This window comes from Mustela erminea, chromosome 14, assembly GCF_009829155.1.
Source record: "Mustela erminea isolate mMusErm1 chromosome 14, mMusErm1.Pri, whole genome shotgun sequence".
Classification (NCBI taxonomy): Eukaryota; Metazoa; Chordata; class Mammalia; order Carnivora; family Mustelidae; genus Mustela; species Mustela erminea.
This window is the reverse complement of record NC_045627.1, coordinates 67,468,183-67,487,743: the sequence shown is the minus strand read 5'-3', so window position 1 is coordinate 67,487,743 and position 19,561 is coordinate 67,468,183. Positions and strand designations below refer to the sequence as shown.

Sequence of the window (19,561 nt, the reverse complement as noted above, 5' to 3'; positions counted from 1 at the left end):
AGTCTGGTACTGATCGCTGCTGAGGATATGGTTTAGTTTCCCAGCTAGTTGCTATAGGGGTTGTGGGTCAGAGTTCTGTTTGTATATATGGTCTGGCCATTATCTGTTTATATATTCAATTTCTCGGATGCCAGGCCATGTGAATCCCAAGTCTGTGCAATTTCATCATCAGACTTCCCTGCTCCACAGTCACCTACACACTCAAATAGCTGGTTGTACTTAGAAATAGGTGATTAGGGGCGCCTGGGTGGCTCAGTGGGTAAAGTCTCTGCCTTCGGCTCGGGTCATGATCTCAGGGTCCTGGGATTGAGCCCCACATGGGGCTCTCTGTTTGGCGGGGGGCCTGCTTCCCCCTCTCTCTCTGTCTGCCTCTCTGCCTACTTGTGATCTCTGTCTGTCAAATAAATAAAATCTTTAAAAAAATACATTATATAAAAAAAAGAAACAGGTGATTAGATGTTTTTTCTTTCAAAGTCTCCAACTGATGTATTTTCTGCTATAAATGTTATCTGTAATGGATATCTCACTGATACATTTATCTTGTATTAGGAAATTTCTTATTCTTAGTATCCCAATATGTTTGTTTATCCTGAAAAAACTCAATTCCAATTGCCTCTTCTTGATGTTATTGTAGAACCAGACTTCAGAGGCCATCCAGAAAGCCAGAGAAGACCTTGATGTGTACAAGGAACACTATGACAACTTGTTGGCAGAAGACAAAGTGAGAACTCTTGTCTTACCCATTCACCAATGCAATAGCGTTGCTGCTTCAATTTAGGGAAGATGAAAAGGAATATAATTTAACTTCCTCATAGATTATATCCTGCTACAATTTTCAGTTATCAGTGAACTTCACTCTGAGCCATTGTATATTTCTGATAATCAGTATGTAAAATAAATTTCTGTAACTTGTCTGGTTTAAATTTTCCCTTGTACAGAAAAAGAGAGCACTCACCTAGACCTTAGGGCTTCTCAAACTTTAAGTTGTGGTCCCCACTAGTTGGTCATGCAATCAATTTAGAAGGCTATGAACAGAATTTTTTAAAACTTAATTCCAGGGGCACCTGGGTGGCTCAGTAGGTTAAGCCTCTGCCTTCAGCTCAGGTCATGATCTCAGGGTCTTGGGATCGAGCCCCGCATCGAGCCACGCATCAGGCTCTCTGCTCAGCAGGGAGCCTGCTTCCCCTGCCTTCTCTGCCTGCCTCTCTGTCTACTTGTGCTCTCTCTCTATCAAATAAATAAAATCTTAAAAAAAATAAAATAAATAAAACTTAATTCCAACATAATTAGTGTATGGTATTATATTAATTTCAGATGTATAATATAATGATTCAACAATTCTAATATTGCTCAGTTCTATGCATTATGTATAGGTCATGATAAGTATATTCTTAATCCCCATGACCTATTTCACCTAATACCCCCCACCCACCTCCCCTGTGGTAACCATTAATTTGTTCTCTATATTTAAGAGTATGGTTTTTCATACTCTTTTTTTCTTTGTTCATTTGTTTTCTTATTTCCATTTATAAGTGAATTCATTCATCTTTTTCTGACTGATCTACTTCACTTAGCATGATATCCTCTAGGTCCCTCTAGGTCCATTTGTTGTTGCAAATGACAAGATTTCATTCTTTTTATGGCTGAGTAATATGCCATCATATAATATTTATCCATCCATCTATTAATGGGCACTTATATTGCTTCCAAAATTTGGCTACTATAAATAATGCTGCCGTAAACATAGGGGTGCATATATCTTTTTGAATTAGTGTTTTCATATCCCTTGGGTTAATACCTAATAGTGGAATTATTGGATCATATGTATGACCAGTAGTTTTATAATGGAAAAAAACAGGATAGAAAAAACATAAAGAATAGAATAGAATCCCTTGCATATTTTACTGGTAAATATTATTTTGTGAAAATTTTAGTTCTAAATGATTTCTAGAACCTTATATGAAATAATATTTGTAATTCACAGAGATACTTCCTATTCAAAATAAATCTTTAAAGATCCTTGCATAGCAAGTATGACCCTCAAATAAGTCTACTTTACAAACCAAATTTTCATGGATTTTTTAAAATCAAAGTGATTCAGTCCTATATTTTGAAAAGTACTGTCAACAAAGAAAGGGCTTCTGAAAAGATTGCAATCCAAGCAATAATCTCTCTATCCTTAGGTTCTGGATCGCAGCTTTAAAAAAGAATTTTCCGAAATTCCCAGCCATCAGGTGGATACACTCTACAAACTTTTTAAACGCCGGCCAAGGTTTGTTTCTCCTTTACTATCATTTTCCGAGAAAAAAAAGTTCATAAATGAAGAGAAGTATTGTTAGATTTTGGCTTTTTTAATCCCAACTAGATAGAAATATTCAGTGTAACATCTTTTATGTGAAAATGTTCAAGTGTCTTTATTATAACTCAGGGGTTTTTTAGACTATTCATACATCTTAAGGTAAAATATGAAGTAAAATAATTTCATTATTCAAAAAGTTAAGTACCTAAGTAAGCATTGTGCTATCATAGTCCTGTGAAAGTAATTCTTCTTAAAATATTGATGGTATACAGATCTATAGTTTTTCCCAAGGTGTGTTCTAGCAAATATGAGGCCCTTGTTGTATGAACTGGAATTACATGTAAAAGGCTACCAGGACAAAATGTGTTTGAGAAAATCCTGGGTTAAAAGAAAAGGTTAAACAGTTTACTAAAGAACTTCTCAGAACTTGTTTTTGGCCTTTGGATCATCAAGTATAAAAAATAGAGGGGCGTCTGGACGTCTCAGTTGGTTAAGCATCTGACACTTGATTTTGGCCCAGGTCATGTGATTGAGCCCCAAGTCAGGCTCAGCACTGAGTGTAGGCACCGGGGTGCCTGGGTGGCTCAGTCATTAAGCATCTGCCCTCAGCTCATGTCATGATCCCATGATCATGAGCCCCACGTCGGGCTCCCTGCTCAGGGGAGCTTGATTCTCCCTCTCCTACTCCCCCTGCTTGTGTTCCTTCTCTGTCTCTCTCTCTGTCAAATAAACAAATCTTAAAAAAAAAAATTCTCTCCCTCTCCCTCTGCCCCTCCCCGCTCCCACCCATGTACACATGCATGCTCTCTCTGCATATCACATGATTGTATTCAAGACAAAGTTTGGAAAATGCCAATATAAATGATTGAAAATAACCATTATCAAAAAGCGTTAAAAAATAATCAGGGTTTTTTATACTCAGAGTAGCATTAGAATTCATTTCACAGATTTCCAAAGTTTTACATACTCAGATTTCCATAAATTTCAATGGAAGATAAGCTAGAAGCCATGGAATTTGTTACAAAGGTATAGGCTGATATTTGTCTAAGACACAGACTCATTCTCTAACTTTTAACAGGTTACATGCAACCCAGGAAATTCAACCTAAAACATGACTCATATCTTGGTTTCCCTATTTTTATTTTTTATTATTTTATTATTTTTAATTTTTTTTATTTATTTGACAGAGAGACATCACAAGTAGGCAGAGAGGCAGGCGGGGCTGGGGGGAAGCAGGCTCCCTGCTGAGCAGAGAGCCCGATGTGGGACTCGATCCCAGGACCCTGAGATCATGACCTGAGCCGAAGGCAGCGGCTTAACCCACTGAGCCACCCAGGTGCCCCGGCTACATCTTTAATGTAGATTTTAAAAGGTGCTTCTCCAGTTCAGTTTATATCAGAAATATTCCAGGCTACTCAGCTGCAAAAAGGATACTAGAAGAGAATATGTGGGACATAACCAGGGATTATCCACACTCCCCTTGGGCATTTACTTGCCTGCTTAAAATACACAGAAGGGAGATTTCTTTAGTGCAGGTAAAGCTGCCAGTGCTGACAACTTTTCTCTTTGGAAAAATCCACCCACCAGCCTCCACTTGCCAAAGAAAACATCATACAATGTCATACTGATGCTAAGAGTTGTATAATTTAAGACTGATTTCTTGTGTGTGAGAATATGAAAGGATGATGGATTTTTATTGGTAATACCAGGATTCACAAACAAAAAATGCACTCAGATACGGCCGGTATTGTGCCTTTTGGAGAGCGACCAGAATCTGGGAAATTGAATAAGGATGCATTTGCCCAGTTAATGAAAGCCATGGATGACTTGGACAATATTAATAACATGCCCGAAGGCTTGGACCCCTCAGTATGGGATCATTTCTGCGTGACCAGACGAGCGAAAGTGGAAAATGAACAGAAAGTATATAGTAACATTTTATTTTACTCCATTTCAATTTTATTTCACTTAGTGTACTAATATCAAATATGTAGTTTCTAGTGATCACAGCTTCCAGAAATGCTAATTATTTAGGTTTTCCTGCTAGGGTAGTAGTTAGTAACACTAGTAATAATATCGATGAGATAAAATATTAACCTTAATGGTATTGAGGGCTAAGTATAGGTGTATACTTATAAGCCCATGTTGTCCAAAATAGTTGCCCCTAGCCACATATGGTTATTATTTACTTAAAATAATGTAGCCAGTTCTGATTGAGACATGTTGTAAGTAGAAAATAGACATAGATTTAGCAGTCTTATTATGAAAAAGGAATGGAAATGTCTCAACATTTTTTTTATATTCATTACCGTTGAAATGATAAATCGTATTAAATAAAATGTATTAGTGAAATTAGTTTCACCTGTTTCATTTCACTTTTTATGATGTGACTCCTGCAAAATTGAAAATTAAATATGTGGCTCGAATTTGTGGCTCACATTGTATTTCTCTTGGCCAGTACTGTCATAGACACAACTGCCTTTCTCTCTGCCCTGGTCTTGAGTTGTCCTCTGCCCTTTTTGCACAGATTAGAATATATTTCACTGGAACTTACTTTATATTGCTAGAATATATATTTTTTAATGTGGCAAATGTAGCGATTTACAAATGTATTTATTGGGAAAAGATTCATTCCTTTTGCTGTTCCTTGACCACCCTGGGCCTCCCCTCGTCCAAAATTCCCTAAATTCCCAAAATGCCACAAACATCAGACTGGCATATTTTTGCTCAGGAATCTCTAATTTTATCCTTTTATCTGAGATGATGAGAACAAATTATAAAATAAGACATAAGGAAAATTATATTTTCTTGCATATTTAGTTTTTAGTGAGAAGCAAATTGAATATTTTTTAAAATTTTCACAGAATGTGCCATGTAAATTTTAGGTACTGTATATTACATAATGGCAGGGATTTAAATTTTACTACTCTTATAGAAAAATGGACTTGTTAAGGCTTTGTAACTAAATAAAACATCTATGTTTTCTTAAGTTCTTTAAAATTAATTTGCTTTTATCTCCAAAGCCCCATATGCTCTAAGACGATTGTGGTTTGGTTCCTTCAGGTAAAGCAGAAAGCGGCTGGCTTAATGGAAATGATAACTTTCCTCCGGAGGAGAACAGAGGATGATGAGAAGTTGCAACAGGAAATTGAAAAAGTGTTACATGAACAGATGGTGTAATTTGAACTTTTCATTCATTTACACAGAGTCTAAGCTAGGGCTAAGTTAGTTTGTATTGTCATGGGGGGAGAAAGCCTACTCGCTGTACGGACTGGTCTCTCTTGCTGGGCTTCATAAATTCTTTTTGAAAAAGTGCATTTTGTTACAAAAGACCTTGCTTGAGAATGGAACTTACCTGTAGGTTCCATTGCTCCTATTAGAAAGAGGCAAGTTTGGGGAAAACCTTACTATTTTTTAATCTGCTCCTTCCACATACATACAGTACAAAGAATTTGTTTCTGCTAGTCGGCACTTTCGGGCTCAAGCCACACAAGCAAACTCTGTGGAAAATTAACCAGGTATCCAAGAAATTCCCATATAGGCAACTAACCAGAGAATATCTTTTTCTTTAAGAGAGCTTGTATTTTGTTGAGTGATTGGGATACTGTTCTAAGTTTTGCTTCACTTTTTCCATTTTTATAGCCACCTTGATAAATGCTTCTCTGGTGTTTCCAAATTCATCATTATACATCATCCTCAAACTTAGGCTCTTAGGAGGAATGGGACTTAGCCAGAAATAGATATAAGTAGCATACAGATTAAACATTGTTAATAAAATATCAGAAGTCAATATATAAAGTCAGAACTTAGGGGTGTCTGGGTGGCTTAGTGGTTTAAGCCTCTGCCTTTGGCTCGGGTCATGATCTCAGGGTCCTGGGATCAAGTCCTGCATTGGGCTCTCTTTTCAGCAGGGAGCATACTTCCTCCTCTCCCTCTCTCTGCCTGCCTCTCTGCCTACTTGTGATCTCTGTTTGTCAAATAAATAAATAAAATATTTTTTTTAAAAAAAGTCAGAACTTAAATAGCTGTGTTATTTGGTAGCATCTCAATTTTTTTCCACTTACAACCAAAGTTATATTAATTTTTTTCTTAATCATAAAGTGAAACTTTGTGACTGCATTTCTGTCCATGCCATTCTTTGAGCAGCCCAAGTGTAATTCCATATCAACAAGATGAGGTATCACAGAGACTTCCAAGAAATCTCATCATCAGGAAAAGATATTCTGCGTTTATCTCCAGCAGGTTTTCCTTCAGCTTAAGTTTGAAATTCAAGTTGAAGATTAAGTTTGAATTTTAGGTTCTCAAATAATAGATGAAGTTTGAAATATAAGTATATTACAGCTACTTACTTTGAATTTTTTTCAATGTAGATTACAGGAAGAAAAAGTGAGATTCCAGTTGAATTTGACAATCCAAGTTCTCCTTAAACAAGGACAAGTGGAGCTGGAAAATTTTCAGTTATTGCTGGAGTATCCTGATGCAATTCTTATCAACAAGAACATAATTGAAGACTTGAATTCTGTGATTCGGGTAATTATCACTTTTTTAAAAGATTTTATTTATTTGACAGACAGAGATCACAAGTAGGCAGAGAGGCAGGCAGAGAGGGAGGGGGAAGCAGGCTCCCCACTGAGCAGAGAGCCCAATGCAGGGCTTGATCCCAGGACCCTGGGATCATGACCTGAGCTGAAGGCAGAGGCTTTAACCCACTGAGCCACCCAGGTGCCCCATAATTATCATTGCTGTACCAAATTTGTTCATTATTCTTCCATTACCATGATAAATCATTTTCATTCAGTTAAATCAGTGTTTCCTAACTCTGGCTGTACATTAGAGTCACCCGAAGAACTTTACAAATGTGTCCAGGCCCCACCCTGAGGCATGGTATTTTTTAAAAGCCTCCCAGATGATTCTAAGGTATAAGAAGCTCAGCACTACAAAGTTAAATTTTCATTCTAATTTGCCATCATTTTGTTAAGCTCAATCTAATTATCTAATGATAATTTTAGATAAGATTAGCTCACTGATTTCAAACCTTGCTTATTTTCTAATATAAGCATTTAATGTTATAAATTTGTCTCTAAGCATGATTGTAGTTGTATTATGCAAATTTTGATATTTTGTGTTTTCATTTTCTTTCCATTTAAAATATTTTCTAATTTCCCATGTAACTTCCTTTTAGACTTATGGGTTATTTAGAAATGTTATTTAATTTCCAAATATTTGGGGATTTTGTACTGTTTGGGAATTACATGCTAATGTTGCCATACCTTTTACTTTTATAAATACTCCAAACCCACAAAATACTGTCATCATTTTTGCTTTAGATAATTATCTTTTAGAGTAATGAAAAATAAGAAGAAAGCATGTTCAATTTTCTTTCATTTTCACTATTTCAAGAGATCTTTGTGCGGAGTAAAGTGTTTATCTTGTACCATATATCTTCTGCTTAAAGAACTTCTTTTAACTGAATTGCAGGTTTGCCTGTATTAAATTCTCCTGAGTTTTTCTTTGTCTGAAATTGTCTTTGATTTACCTTCATTGTTGATAGTTTGCTAGGTTCCCTGGACTGGCAGGGTTTTTTTTTTTTTTTTTTATCTTTTTTACTCATCCTTTTCACTTTAAATGTGTTCATTTTCTTCTGACTTACTGAGTTTCTGACAAAAAGTCTATTATGTATTTTTAAATCTTCGTTCCTCTTAATGTAATATGTCTTCCTTTGGGCTTTTCTCTTTATCTTGGTTTTCAGCAGTTTGAATATATGCCTAGGAGTATGTGTATGGGTATACAATCGTTTTAACATGCTGTTGAATTTGGTTTGCTAATATTTTATTGAGGACTTATGCATCTGTTTTCATCAGGGATATGAGCCTGTAATTTTCTTTTCTTGTGGTGTCCTTGTCTGACTTTGACATCAGGGTAATGCTGGTCTTGTAGTATGAGTTTGGAAGTGTTCATTCTCTTATATTTCTTTAAGGAGCTTGAGAAGGATTGGTATTAATTCTTCTTTGAATATTTGGTAGAATTCACCAGTGAAGCCTTCTGGTCTTGGGTTTTTTATTTTGTTGGACGGTTTTATTCAGATTCAATATTTAGTTAGTATATTTTATTCAGATTTTCTGTTACTCTTTGAGTCAGTTTTTGTGGTTTGTGTATTTCTAGAATGTTTCACCTAAGTTTATCTAGTCTGTTGGCATAGAATTGTTCAGAGTAATCTGTTATTTAATATATTATATATAATATATAATCTTTTATAATCTTATTAAATGCTGTAAGGTTAGTAGTAATGTCCTTGATTTTATTTCTGATTTTAGAAAATTGAGTCTTTTCTCCTTTCTCTGATTCTAGCTGAAGGTTTGTCAATTTTAACTTCAAAGATTTTGGTTTCATTCATTCTCTCTGTTTTTCTCCTATTTTCTATTTCATTTATCTCTAATCTTCTATCTCCTTCCTTCTACTGGCTTTGAGTTAAGTTTGGTCTTCTTTTGATGATCCTGTAAGGTATAACATTAGATTATTGACTTGAGATCATTTTCCTTTTTTAACATAGGTGCTTATAGCTATAAGTTTCCCTCTGAATACTGGTTTGGTTTTGTTTTTTGGTTTTTTTTTTTGTTAAGATTTTATTTATTTATTTGACAGAGAGATCACAGTAGGAGAGAGGGAGGGAAGAGATCACAGAGAGAGAGGAAGGGAAGCAGGCCCCCTGCTGAGCAGAGAGCCCCATGTGGGACTCGATCCCAGGACCCTGAGATCATGACCTGAGCCGAAGGCAGTGGCTTAACCCACTGAGCCACCCAGGCGCCCCTGAATACTGGTTTTGATGAATCTCATACGTTTTGGTATATTATGTCTTCATTTTCATTCATTTCAAAGTATTTTCTGATATCCTTTGTGACTTCTTCTTTGACTGATTATTTCTAAATGTGTCATTTAATTTCTACATATTTTGTGAACATTCCTCTTTTCTTACTGTTATTGATTTCTAGTTCTATTACCTTGTGGTCACAACAAATGTTTTATATGATTTCAATCTTCTAAAATTTATTAGGATTCATTTTATGACCTAACATATGGTCTATACTTGAGAATGTTCCATTGCAATTGCAAAGAATGTGTATTCTGCTATTATTGTGTGTCTGTTCTATGTCTTTTAGGTCTAATTAGTTTATAATGTTGTTTAAATCCTCTATTTCCTTACTGATATTCTGTATATTTGTTCTATTCATTATTGAAAGTGGGATGGAAATCTCCAGTTATTATTATGCAACCATTTCTCCTTCAATTCTATTGGGTTTTGCTTCATATATTTGGGGGCTCTGTTTTTAGTGCATATGTGTTTATAATTGCTATATCTTCTTGAAGATCAGCAAGTAATGTGCTTGTGTGGTATTAGTATAGCCACCTCAGCAATCCTTTGATTATAATTTGCATAGATGGTATCTTTCCATCCTTTCATTTTCAAGTTATTTGTTTCACTGAATCTAAAGTGAATCTCTTCTAGACAGAATATCATTGGATCCATTAATCCATTGTGCCTATCTCTGCCTTTTACTTATAGAGTTTAATCCATTTACATTTAAAGTAATTGCTAGTAAAAAAAAAAAAAAAGGACTTCACTATTTTATTATTTGTTTTCTATCGTATTTTCTGGTTCCTCAATCCCTCCATTATTGTATTGTTTTATATATTTTTGCAGAGTACCATTTTGATCCCCTTGTCTTTTACTTTTCTATATACATTGTAATTGTTTCCTTAGTGGCTACTATGGGAATTACAATTCACATCTTAGGGTTTTTGTTTTTTTTGTTTTTTTTTTTAAGATTTTATTTATTTATTTGACAGAGAGAGAGATCACAAGTAGGCAGAGCAGCAGGCGGGCAGGGGCGGGGGGGAAGCAGGCTCCCCCAGAGCCTGATGTGGGGCTCGATCCCAGGACCCTGAGATCATGACCTGAGCCAATGAGCACCCAGGTGCCCCACATCTTAGTTTTATGACAAACTAATTCAAATAAGCACCAACTTAGTTTCACTAGTATATAAGACTCTACTCCAGTACAATTCTGTTCCTCCCCTTTTCTGTTGTTGTTGTCAAAAATTATATCTTTATGCATTATATGTCCATTAACATAGATTTATTATTACTGTTTGGTGCATTTTTCTTTTATATCATAGAGGAAAAAGGAGTACTTACAAACAAAGAATACAATAATACTGACTTTTATATCTACCTGTATAGTTGCATTTTAAATTTAGCTTTTTGGGGACACCTGGGTGGCTCAGTTGGTTGGACAACTGCCTTCGGCTCAGATCATGATCCCAGAGTCCCCGGATAGAGTCCCACATCGGGCTCTCAGCTCCACGGGGAGTCTGCTTCTCTCTCTGACCTTCTCCTCGCTCATGCTCTCTCTCACTATCTCTCTCTCAAATAAATAAATAAAATCTTTAAAAAATAATAATAAATTTAGCTTTTTTTTTTAAATTTCTTCTTATGACTTTGAGTTACTGTCTAGGGCCTTTTGGTTTCAGGTTGAAGGACTCCTTTTAGCATTTCTGATACAGCAGGTCTACTAATGAGGAATTCCATCAGCTTTATTTTCTCAGAGTATCTTAAAGTCTCCTTCATATTTTGTTGTTAGTGTAAATGCAAAAATCATTATCAAAAGTGCTGATGGATTCAATGTGAATAATAAAGAGAAGGATCAATAATAAATTTTAAAATGTTGGCTTTTGAGCAACTGAATAGATGATAGTGTCATTAACTGACACAAGAACAACTAGGAGTACGTAGCTTTGGCTGGGACATAAAGAGTTTTAGGCTTTGTTAAATTTGAGATGCATGTAAAAAATTCTAATGGAGGGGCACCTGGGTAACTTGAGCTCTTGATTTCAGCTCAGGTCATGATCTCAGGGTTATGGGATCAAGCCCCACATTTGGCTCCTTGCTCAGTGAGGAGTCTACTGGAGATTCTCTTTTTCCCTTTCACTCTGCCCCTCCCCCCTCCCATGCATGCTCTCTCTCTCTCTCTCTCTCCCTCTCTTTCAAGTAATAAATTTTTTTAAAAAGCCATTCCAGTTGAAATATCAACTGGACAGAATTTTGAGCTGAGATATAAATTTAGAAGTATTCTAGATACAGATCACATACAGATAACGACATATGAATTATTACATAGAGATATTTACATATGGATAATTTAAGCCATGAACATGCTTGAGACCAGCTAGGAATGGGACTTTGGCTAATGTCCAAAGTCCAACTCTGATAGATCTAGCAGAGAATGAGTCAAGTAATAAAACTGAGAAAGAGTTGCCAATGAAGGAGGAAACCTGAAAACTATGAGAGAAATGGCTCCAAAGGGCACCTGGGTGGCTCAGTGGTTTAAGCCGCTGCCTTCGGCTCAGGTCATGATCTCAGGGTCCTGGGATCGAGTCCCGCATCGGGCTCTCTGCTCAGCAGGGAGTCTGCTTCCTCCTCTCTCTCTCTCTGCCTGCCTCTCTGCCTACTTGTGATCTCTCTCTGTCAAATAAATCAATAAAATCTTTAAAAAAAAAAAAAAAAAAGAAATGGCTCCAAAGACAACAAACTCATGCACTATGTTAGTTACTTGACAAGAGCAGTCTCAGTGGAAAGTTGGGGCAGGTCAATTGGCTATTGTTGAAGAAATAATATGAAGTGAGGTTGTAGAGATGGTAACTATAAATAAATCTTAGGGGAAAAAGTTGACTGAACGGAGAACAGAAAGGAGATGTGGTAGCTCTACAGCAATATTTTCTAACCTTGGCGCTGCTGACATTTTGGGTCAGATGATTATTTGTTGTGGAGAGATGTCCTGTGAATTGCATAAAGTTTAGTACTACCCCTGGCATCTCCCCTCTAGATGCCAGTAGCAACACCTCCCTCCAGTTATGTCAACCAAAAATTTCTGCAAACATAATCTTAATTTCCTATGGTAAGGAAGTATCTCCAACATTTGAGAAACACTACCCTAGAGAAATGCTTGAACTTAGGATGTTGGAGTTGTGACATACAACAAGATCCCCCAAGGGTATAATTGTGGGATTTGGGTGTCTAAGTGAGATGGATATCATTGAAAGTGAGTAATTCAAGGAATTGAGAGGCTTAGCAGTGTTCAGAAGATGGAAATAATTTTTAAAAAGAGTAACAGGTGGTATGGTATAATATAATGGCATGAACTTCAAAAAGCTAAGTTTTTGAAGAAGAAAGATATAAAATGTTGACTGACGGAACTCATAAAATTTATTTTAGAAACATAAGAGTTTCACTAATAGCAATCTGGGAGAACAACTTCATGAAAATATTCCTGAACTTCATGTAGGCAATTTGAAGTGAAGTGCAAAAATCTGGGTGTTTAAATATATTTAATCTACTCAATTTTATAAATTTAAAATTTTTTTTTGCTTTTCCACTAGCTACCAACCAGATACTGTTGTGCCTAGCTGCATTAAACTACAGTCCTTTGTCTATACTGTCAGAAAGGCAGGGTAGACAGTAGGGGTATAAACACATACAGACTGGTAGATCAGTGATGGCAAAAAGAGTTTCTGCCTAATTATTGACATATAAAGTAAACTGTCTATGCCATTGAGATGTATTTTATAATCCTTTCTGTTTTGGCCTATCAGCTTCTTAGTGATCAGTAATTTTTTTTTTTTTTTTTAGTTTTTTTTAAGATTTTTAAAAATTTATTTGACATAGAAAGAGAGAGAGATCACAAGTAGGCAGAGAGGCAGGCCAAGAGAGAGGAAGGGAAGCAGGCTCCCTGCTGTGCAGAGAGCCCGATGTAGGCCTTGATCCCAGGACCCTGGGACCACGACCGGAGCTGAAGGCAGAGTCTTTAACCCACTGAGCCACCTAGGCACCCCAGATCAGTAATTCTCTAATATCTGCTACACTTTTAAAAAGAAGGGGCACCTAGATGATCAGGCTGATTCATCATTTCAGCTCAGGGTCGGGAAATCCAGCTTTGAGTGGGGCTCCATGCTGGCCATGAAGCCTGCTTAAGGTTCTCTCTCCTTCTCCCTCTGCTCCCCCCTACTCAGGTATGTACTCCTTCTCCTTAAAATAAATAAATAAATAAAATAATAATAATTTTTTTAAAAAAGATAGAATTACCTCCGTGATTCCAAGTGTTTCCTAAGAAGAGCATTCAGTTTCAGATATTCTGTATTCTGTATGCAGAGTCCTATGAATATCAAAATGTACTTTTTTTTTTCAAGACTCAAGGACAAAAGAAAGTTGCTAGCATGATGGAAAGTAAAGATGTCCACAAAGGAATATTTCAAATTGAGTGGGAACATAGGAAAATGGAGATGGAAATGGAAGATCTAAATCAGAAGGCTTGGGATATTCAGATGCTGTTTTTTTCAAGAGATCGTCAAAAGGTGAGTTCTCCCTGCCTCACTATATAATTTTAATTTCATTCATTAATGTTTTCTTTCATTCAAACAGTGTTTAATAAGATGCTTCTGCAGTATCAAGCACATTATAAGCCAGTAGTTTTTCTCCATGTGTCTACAAATTCTTTGTCTTCTGAGGATTTCCTAATTGTCAAATCTAGTGGTCTCAGCTCCAGTCATCACCATTCCTCAACTCTTGGTAGCATTTGACCACCTTAATTGCCCAACTCTCTGACTTTTATCAATCCTGTTTTCTGCTATTTTTCTTCCAACATGTCAGGCCACTCTGCCTCTTTTACTGAATTTTCTTTTGCTTCTAACACCCCACCCCTTTTTAAAGAGTTATTTATTTATTTAAGAGAGAAAGAGGGGACAAGTGGGAGGGGGAGAGGGAGAAAGAATCTCAAGCAGACCCTGCAGAGTGGGGAGCCCCACTTGGGGCTTAATCTCACAACCCAGAGATCACTACCTGAGTCAGATGTTCAACTGACTATGCCACCCTGGTGCCCCCTAACTCTTAAATATAACTATCCTTTATGATCCTGCCTTTTGCTCTGTTTCCTTCCATGCCCTCTCCTTTAATGTCAATTTTTCTAACTTCAGTGATCACTTCTAAAAGACTGATCCAAATTCTCTGTTCCTGATCTCCCTCAAGCTCTATTTCTACATTCCCTTTTCCCAACACCAACCCTTCTTAATGTGCTTATTTCTGTTCTTTTCAACCCCTTACTCAGGCTTATAGTTGTAGTCATCTTTTTCCCCTCTCCCATCTTCCAAGTCTTGCCTAGTTTATCTGCTTATTCCCTCATTCTTTGACCCCACTGCCATTAGCCTGGCTCAGTTTTTCTTTTCCATGATTTAGCCTATTGTATAATAATCCAGCTGGGGGCACCTGGCTGGCTTAGTTGGAATAATATGCAGCTCTAGATCTCAGGGTCATAAGTTCAAGCCCCAAGTTGAGTGTAGAGATCACTAAAAAAAATAAACTTTTACAAAAACAAACAAACAAACAAACAAACAAAACCCTCTTATCTGGTCTCTTGACCTTTGGACTCTTACTTATCTGTACTATATGTTGCTACCAGATTAATACTGATGTTCAGCCCTGATAACCTTATTACTCAGCTCAAACATTTTAAACTGCAACCTCTTACCTAGCAAATGAATTATGAAATTTTTAGGTGGGTGATCTGCATCCTTCAACTAACTTTTCAAATTCATTCCCACTGTTCCTCACATTAGTATTCTCAAAACAAACTGATTAATATTTTCTCAGATTTTACCTCTGTGCCTTTGCTCCTTACTGGTTCTTCAATCTAAAATCTTTCCTTACATTTTTCACATCCCAAGTCTATTTTTCAAGGTCTAGTTTAAATGCCACCTGCTCTCAAAGCCTCTGGATTTTCCTAGTCCAGAAAAACCGCATCCTTTTCCAAACCACCTTTGAATTTGCATGTCATTTTACATATTTTCTGGCAACTAATCATATCTACATGCTTTTTTTTTTTTTTTGAAAGCTAAAGTCATATTATCTATCTTTGTTTCTCCCTTAGTATCTTTAACTAGAACAGTATTAATATAGGGTTCAAATGAGACACTTAATAAATATTTGGGGAGTTGAATAAATGAGAAAATAAACTCTAGGCATTTGTGATTATTAAAATACAAGTAAGTGTATCAATAGCTAAATGCAAGTAAACATTATGGCATGAAAGTCAAATCAATCTTAGATAATTTTTATGGTAATGGTAACTTTGAAAACTAAGAATGTTTTATAAAGTTGTCTATTGAAAGAGTAAAGTATCTTACATATTTTTGGGGGTCTTTTTCTTCTCCAAGTACCTAAATGAACCAAACTATGAGACTCTGATTGCCATTCAGATTGGAATAATGGAGCAAACCATTGCTGTTTTAGAGAAGGTAGGTCTCAAAGATATTGTTCATTATAATCCCAACAGTTGTGAATTATTTGAACAAAGTAATAGTATTCCAAGTCATGTATTCAGACAGAACCTAATAAAACCGTGGTGCACTATTGACAATCAGGATCTAATTAGAGGTCCTAAAATAGTATCTTTGCAACCATAACAAGTATGGTAGACTGAAGTACTTCTTTTACTATTAGAATTAATCCCTTGGGAGATATCTGAGTATACATGAATTTCTAATTTTACATTAAGTTGTGATTTATGTAACAGAAGTGTTGATAGTCTTTCTTTGGCTTTGTAAAGCCTTTGTTTTTTCATTACTGCTTAAGAAATGCTCAGTTTAAAAAAAAAAGAAAGAAATGCTCAGTTTAGCTTGTATAACATATATAAGATGGAAACAAAGTAATCTCAAGGCTTTCTATTTTTTTAATCTCTCATTTTTAAGAATATACAAGATTTTTTCTAAAATGTCATATTAAAATACCATTCTATCTTTAAACAATTTAGTTAACTACTATGTTCAAGCATTATGTTAGGCAATAGGGATATGGGGATAAGATGGTATCTTGATGATAATGAATTTAAGTTAAAAAAATAATCTTTGTAAAAATACTTTTTTTTTAAATTATTTTTGTGGGGTGTCATGGGAACAAAATCTCAGACCCACAAAAAGAATGTGGAAAATTGCAAAAAACTACTAAAAAAACTGGGAAGATACAGCAATCAAAAAGATGTAGCAAATTATACTCTAAGCTGCAATTTACGAGAAGAATTGGTAGCTGTCTCAGAGAGAAAAGACATCTGTAATGCAATAGGTAAGAATATTTTTTCTTTATTCAATTGTCAGTCTCTTTGGTGACTAATATAAAATAATAAAAAAAATTATTCAAAAAAATAGTAATCACTATTCCTGAAATCTGGTTAGTAGTTATAAAGCTACCAGCATTTCTTCCAAATATTTAATTGATTCTGAATTCTATTTCTATAATTTGAAAGTATAGATGATAATCCAACTAATTCTTTCCTTCTTCATTTTTGGGGTAGGGTCTAAACTGACTTGTGAAAAGATTGCCAAAGAACGATATGAAAACATGATGCAACACCAAAAGCTAACAAAAATTGCAAAACAACAAGCTGAACAGATTTCAATACTGCAGGCTGAAGTTGAACGATTAAGGATGAAAACATTCCCTGCTCTTGTTCAAATATAAAAATGCTGGTGGGAAACACAAGGCAATCAATCATTTAAAAAATAATTTCATTTTATTAAAATGATTTTATTAAAATGATTTCTTTTTCCCCCATATCAGGAAATTTAAGGAGAGCTGCTTCTTAGTTGCATATTTTTAATAGCAAATTATTTCATTTTAACCTTAATCGTTATAAAAATGTGTCTTGTATGAACGTGTAAAATATCATGAATTGTTTTCATTCAGGAATTAACTGAAAATATTCAAGATGTATGTATGTCTCTCTTACTCATATAGTCTTAGTTTTTGTCATAAAGACAAAAAATTCTTCGCTACTCCTGGCATTTCTAATTTTATAAAATTACCAGAAAACTTAAGAGTTAATGGATGACTTTTATATTTTTTTCTATATTTCTCAAGTTTTCTTCAGCAGAAAAAAATTTCTCAGAACATTTAGGACATTTCTCAGGACACTTCTTCCCAATTCTAGCAATGAGAACAAAGTGAACCATTTCCTTTTACTAAGCCTTAAATCATTTGAAAAGTACAACATATTTTTTCTGCATAAACATAACATAGTCTTCTACATTGCATATTCTTTGTAATACATGATGATAATTAAACAATGAAAAGATTAAATGCTCAGAAAACTGCTTCCCCCTTCCATAGCCTGTGAACTGCTACATTCCAAGATGATACCATCAGGTTCATTGACCAGTCCTTACAATCTTTTCACATGTCATGGTCTCATTCTTCTGAAATTTGTGAAATAAATGTTAAGTGTAATCTGCAACAGCATATTCAGTGTGTGTAGGTGTAGGTAAAGCAAGAGAGCTATTATCATAAAAAAGCTTCTATTTAGAAAAAAAAATCTTTAAGAGATTTAAAATATTCTAGAGACTGCTCAGGTAGTACCATGATTGATCCCCCATATACTGATAAGTGCTGGATGGGAATGTAAGAGAAGTGATAGGCCCAACATCACTTTTGATGGCCCTCCTTAGTACCAGAATGACTCCTCAAGTAGTCAATTTGGCTGATTCAGCAGACAAGTGCCCACTGGTAACATTCTCTACATCTTGGATCCTTCAAAATTATCTTTGAGAAGGTGATTGTTGGGGGTGGGAGCCTGGACCCAAGGGTGAAGTGTGTGAAGAGTACAAATGCTTTGTACTTAGGATGAGATCATCAAAGTTCTCTGTCCTGCTGGTTTGAGTCAATCAAGATTCTGCTAGGTGTTTTTTTCCTCTCCATTTTTTCTAGTGATATAAATTCCAGATGACCAGGATTGGTTGCCTTATTAGGCTCCATTTGCTAATAGTCAATGCCACAAATTTCTCCGTGGATTCCTAGATCTTAACAGCCTATGTAATTTTTTTAAACTTTTTTATAAACATATAATGTATTATTGGCCCCAGGGGTACAGGTCTGTGAATCGCCAGGTTTACACATTTCACAGCATTCACCATAGCACATACCCTCCCCAATGTCCATAACCCCACCACCCTATTAACAGCCTATGTAATTTCTATTTCTTAGTGGCTACCCTGGGAGACTCTGACAATTCAAGCTTTTTGCTTTGAGACATGGATAGAGTGGAGGTTAGCAGAAATCTCTTGGTCTGCAAGCTATATTCTACTAGCAGCACTTTTCAACAGAAGATATCTTCTGGTTTCGGGGGTTGGTTCTGGAAGGGCACCTGGGTCATTCACACCAACTCACTCTTGATACTGTCCATGGTACTGATTCCTCTCAGCTTCTGCTGAACTAACAGCAATTGTATTTTTATACTTCTTTAAATTATATTAAATAGTAAGATAATTAACTGGGTCAAATATAGCATGGTTCTTAATAGAGCTCTCTTGCTGGGTTGCTTGGTTTCAAATCCTGGCTCTGCCACTTGAGCTTTAAATAACTATCTAGTTATTAAGTAACTATCTTAAATTTTCTCATCTTTAAAATTGGGATGCCAATAATTTTAATACTCAAATGATTAACATAATTTGTAAACTGGCACAAAGCAGTTGCTAAGTGGTAGTCTTCATTTTTGTGAATAAAAATATAGTATCCAGTTATTTTTAAAACAAATGCATCCCATTAAATAGAGGTGAAATTCAACAGAAATTATATTAAAAAGGGTCCTGCCTCATGGGCATCTTGAGCATTAAACTTTCCCGAAAGCCTGATCCATGTTCCATGAACCATCTCCTGTTGCAGGAGTGTCCACTGTGCTGCTAGAGCCCTTAGCACCCAGTCAGTGCTTTGGAAATGTCCATTACTATGTCCCCAACTGCTCTCCCCAACTTTCCCAGAACTCGAGTCCCACTGATGCTATAATTCCTCCAAGTGGACATGTGAGGGTGACTCCAGGGATGTGCTAATCAACAATAAGTAGCTGCAACCAAATACCAGCACCATCACTAGGGAAACCACTTCCCATGCCACATTTACACCTTCTAGCTATGCAGCAAGCAGCAGTGGAGGCTGATAGGCTCCCAACAGCACAGCTTCCTAGGGATACCCATCTAGAAATCTCAGGGTCAGAGGCCCATGTTAGGCCTGGGTCAGTCCTCTTGGGTTCATGGCATCTAATGACAATACCACTGTCTAGAAGGTAGGAATTTGTGTATGGTAAGAGGGGAATGTTTGGCAAGGGGGAAGAGTAGTACCAGCATGGACACTAACAATTAGAATGGATGCAAAAGCAGCCATCTTAATGTCCTG

General features: G+C 36.0%; 1 protein-coding gene across 6 annotated transcripts in view; it reads left to right on the top strand.

Moving 5' to 3' along the window:
- Positions 1-18,250, top strand: part of CFAP43 (cilia and flagella associated protein 43) — a 102,866-nt gene extending 84,616 nt beyond the window's left edge. For 4 of the 6 annotated variants that reach the window (XM_032312950.1, XM_032312949.1, XM_032312951.1 and 1 more), the window contains 9 exons: positions 635-721; positions 2,184-2,272; positions 4,009-4,222; positions 5,363-5,475; positions 6,670-6,829; positions 13,540-13,704; positions 15,559-15,639; positions 16,282-16,462; positions 16,692-18,250. In XM_032312950.1, coding sequence (XP_032168841.1) covers positions 635-721; positions 2,184-2,272; positions 4,009-4,222; positions 5,363-5,475; positions 6,670-6,829; positions 13,540-13,704; positions 15,559-15,639; positions 16,282-16,462; positions 16,692-16,858 — 1,257 coding nt within the window. In that variant the 3' untranslated portion in view covers positions 16,859-18,250. The remainder of the gene's footprint in view (positions 1-634; positions 722-2,183; positions 2,273-4,008; positions 4,223-5,362; positions 5,476-6,669; positions 6,830-13,539; positions 13,705-15,558; positions 15,640-16,281; positions 16,463-16,691) is intronic. The other 2 variants (XM_032312948.1, XM_032312952.1) reach the window with 2 other exon arrangements.
- The last annotated feature ends 1,311 nt before the right edge of the window (positions 18,251-19,561 follow it).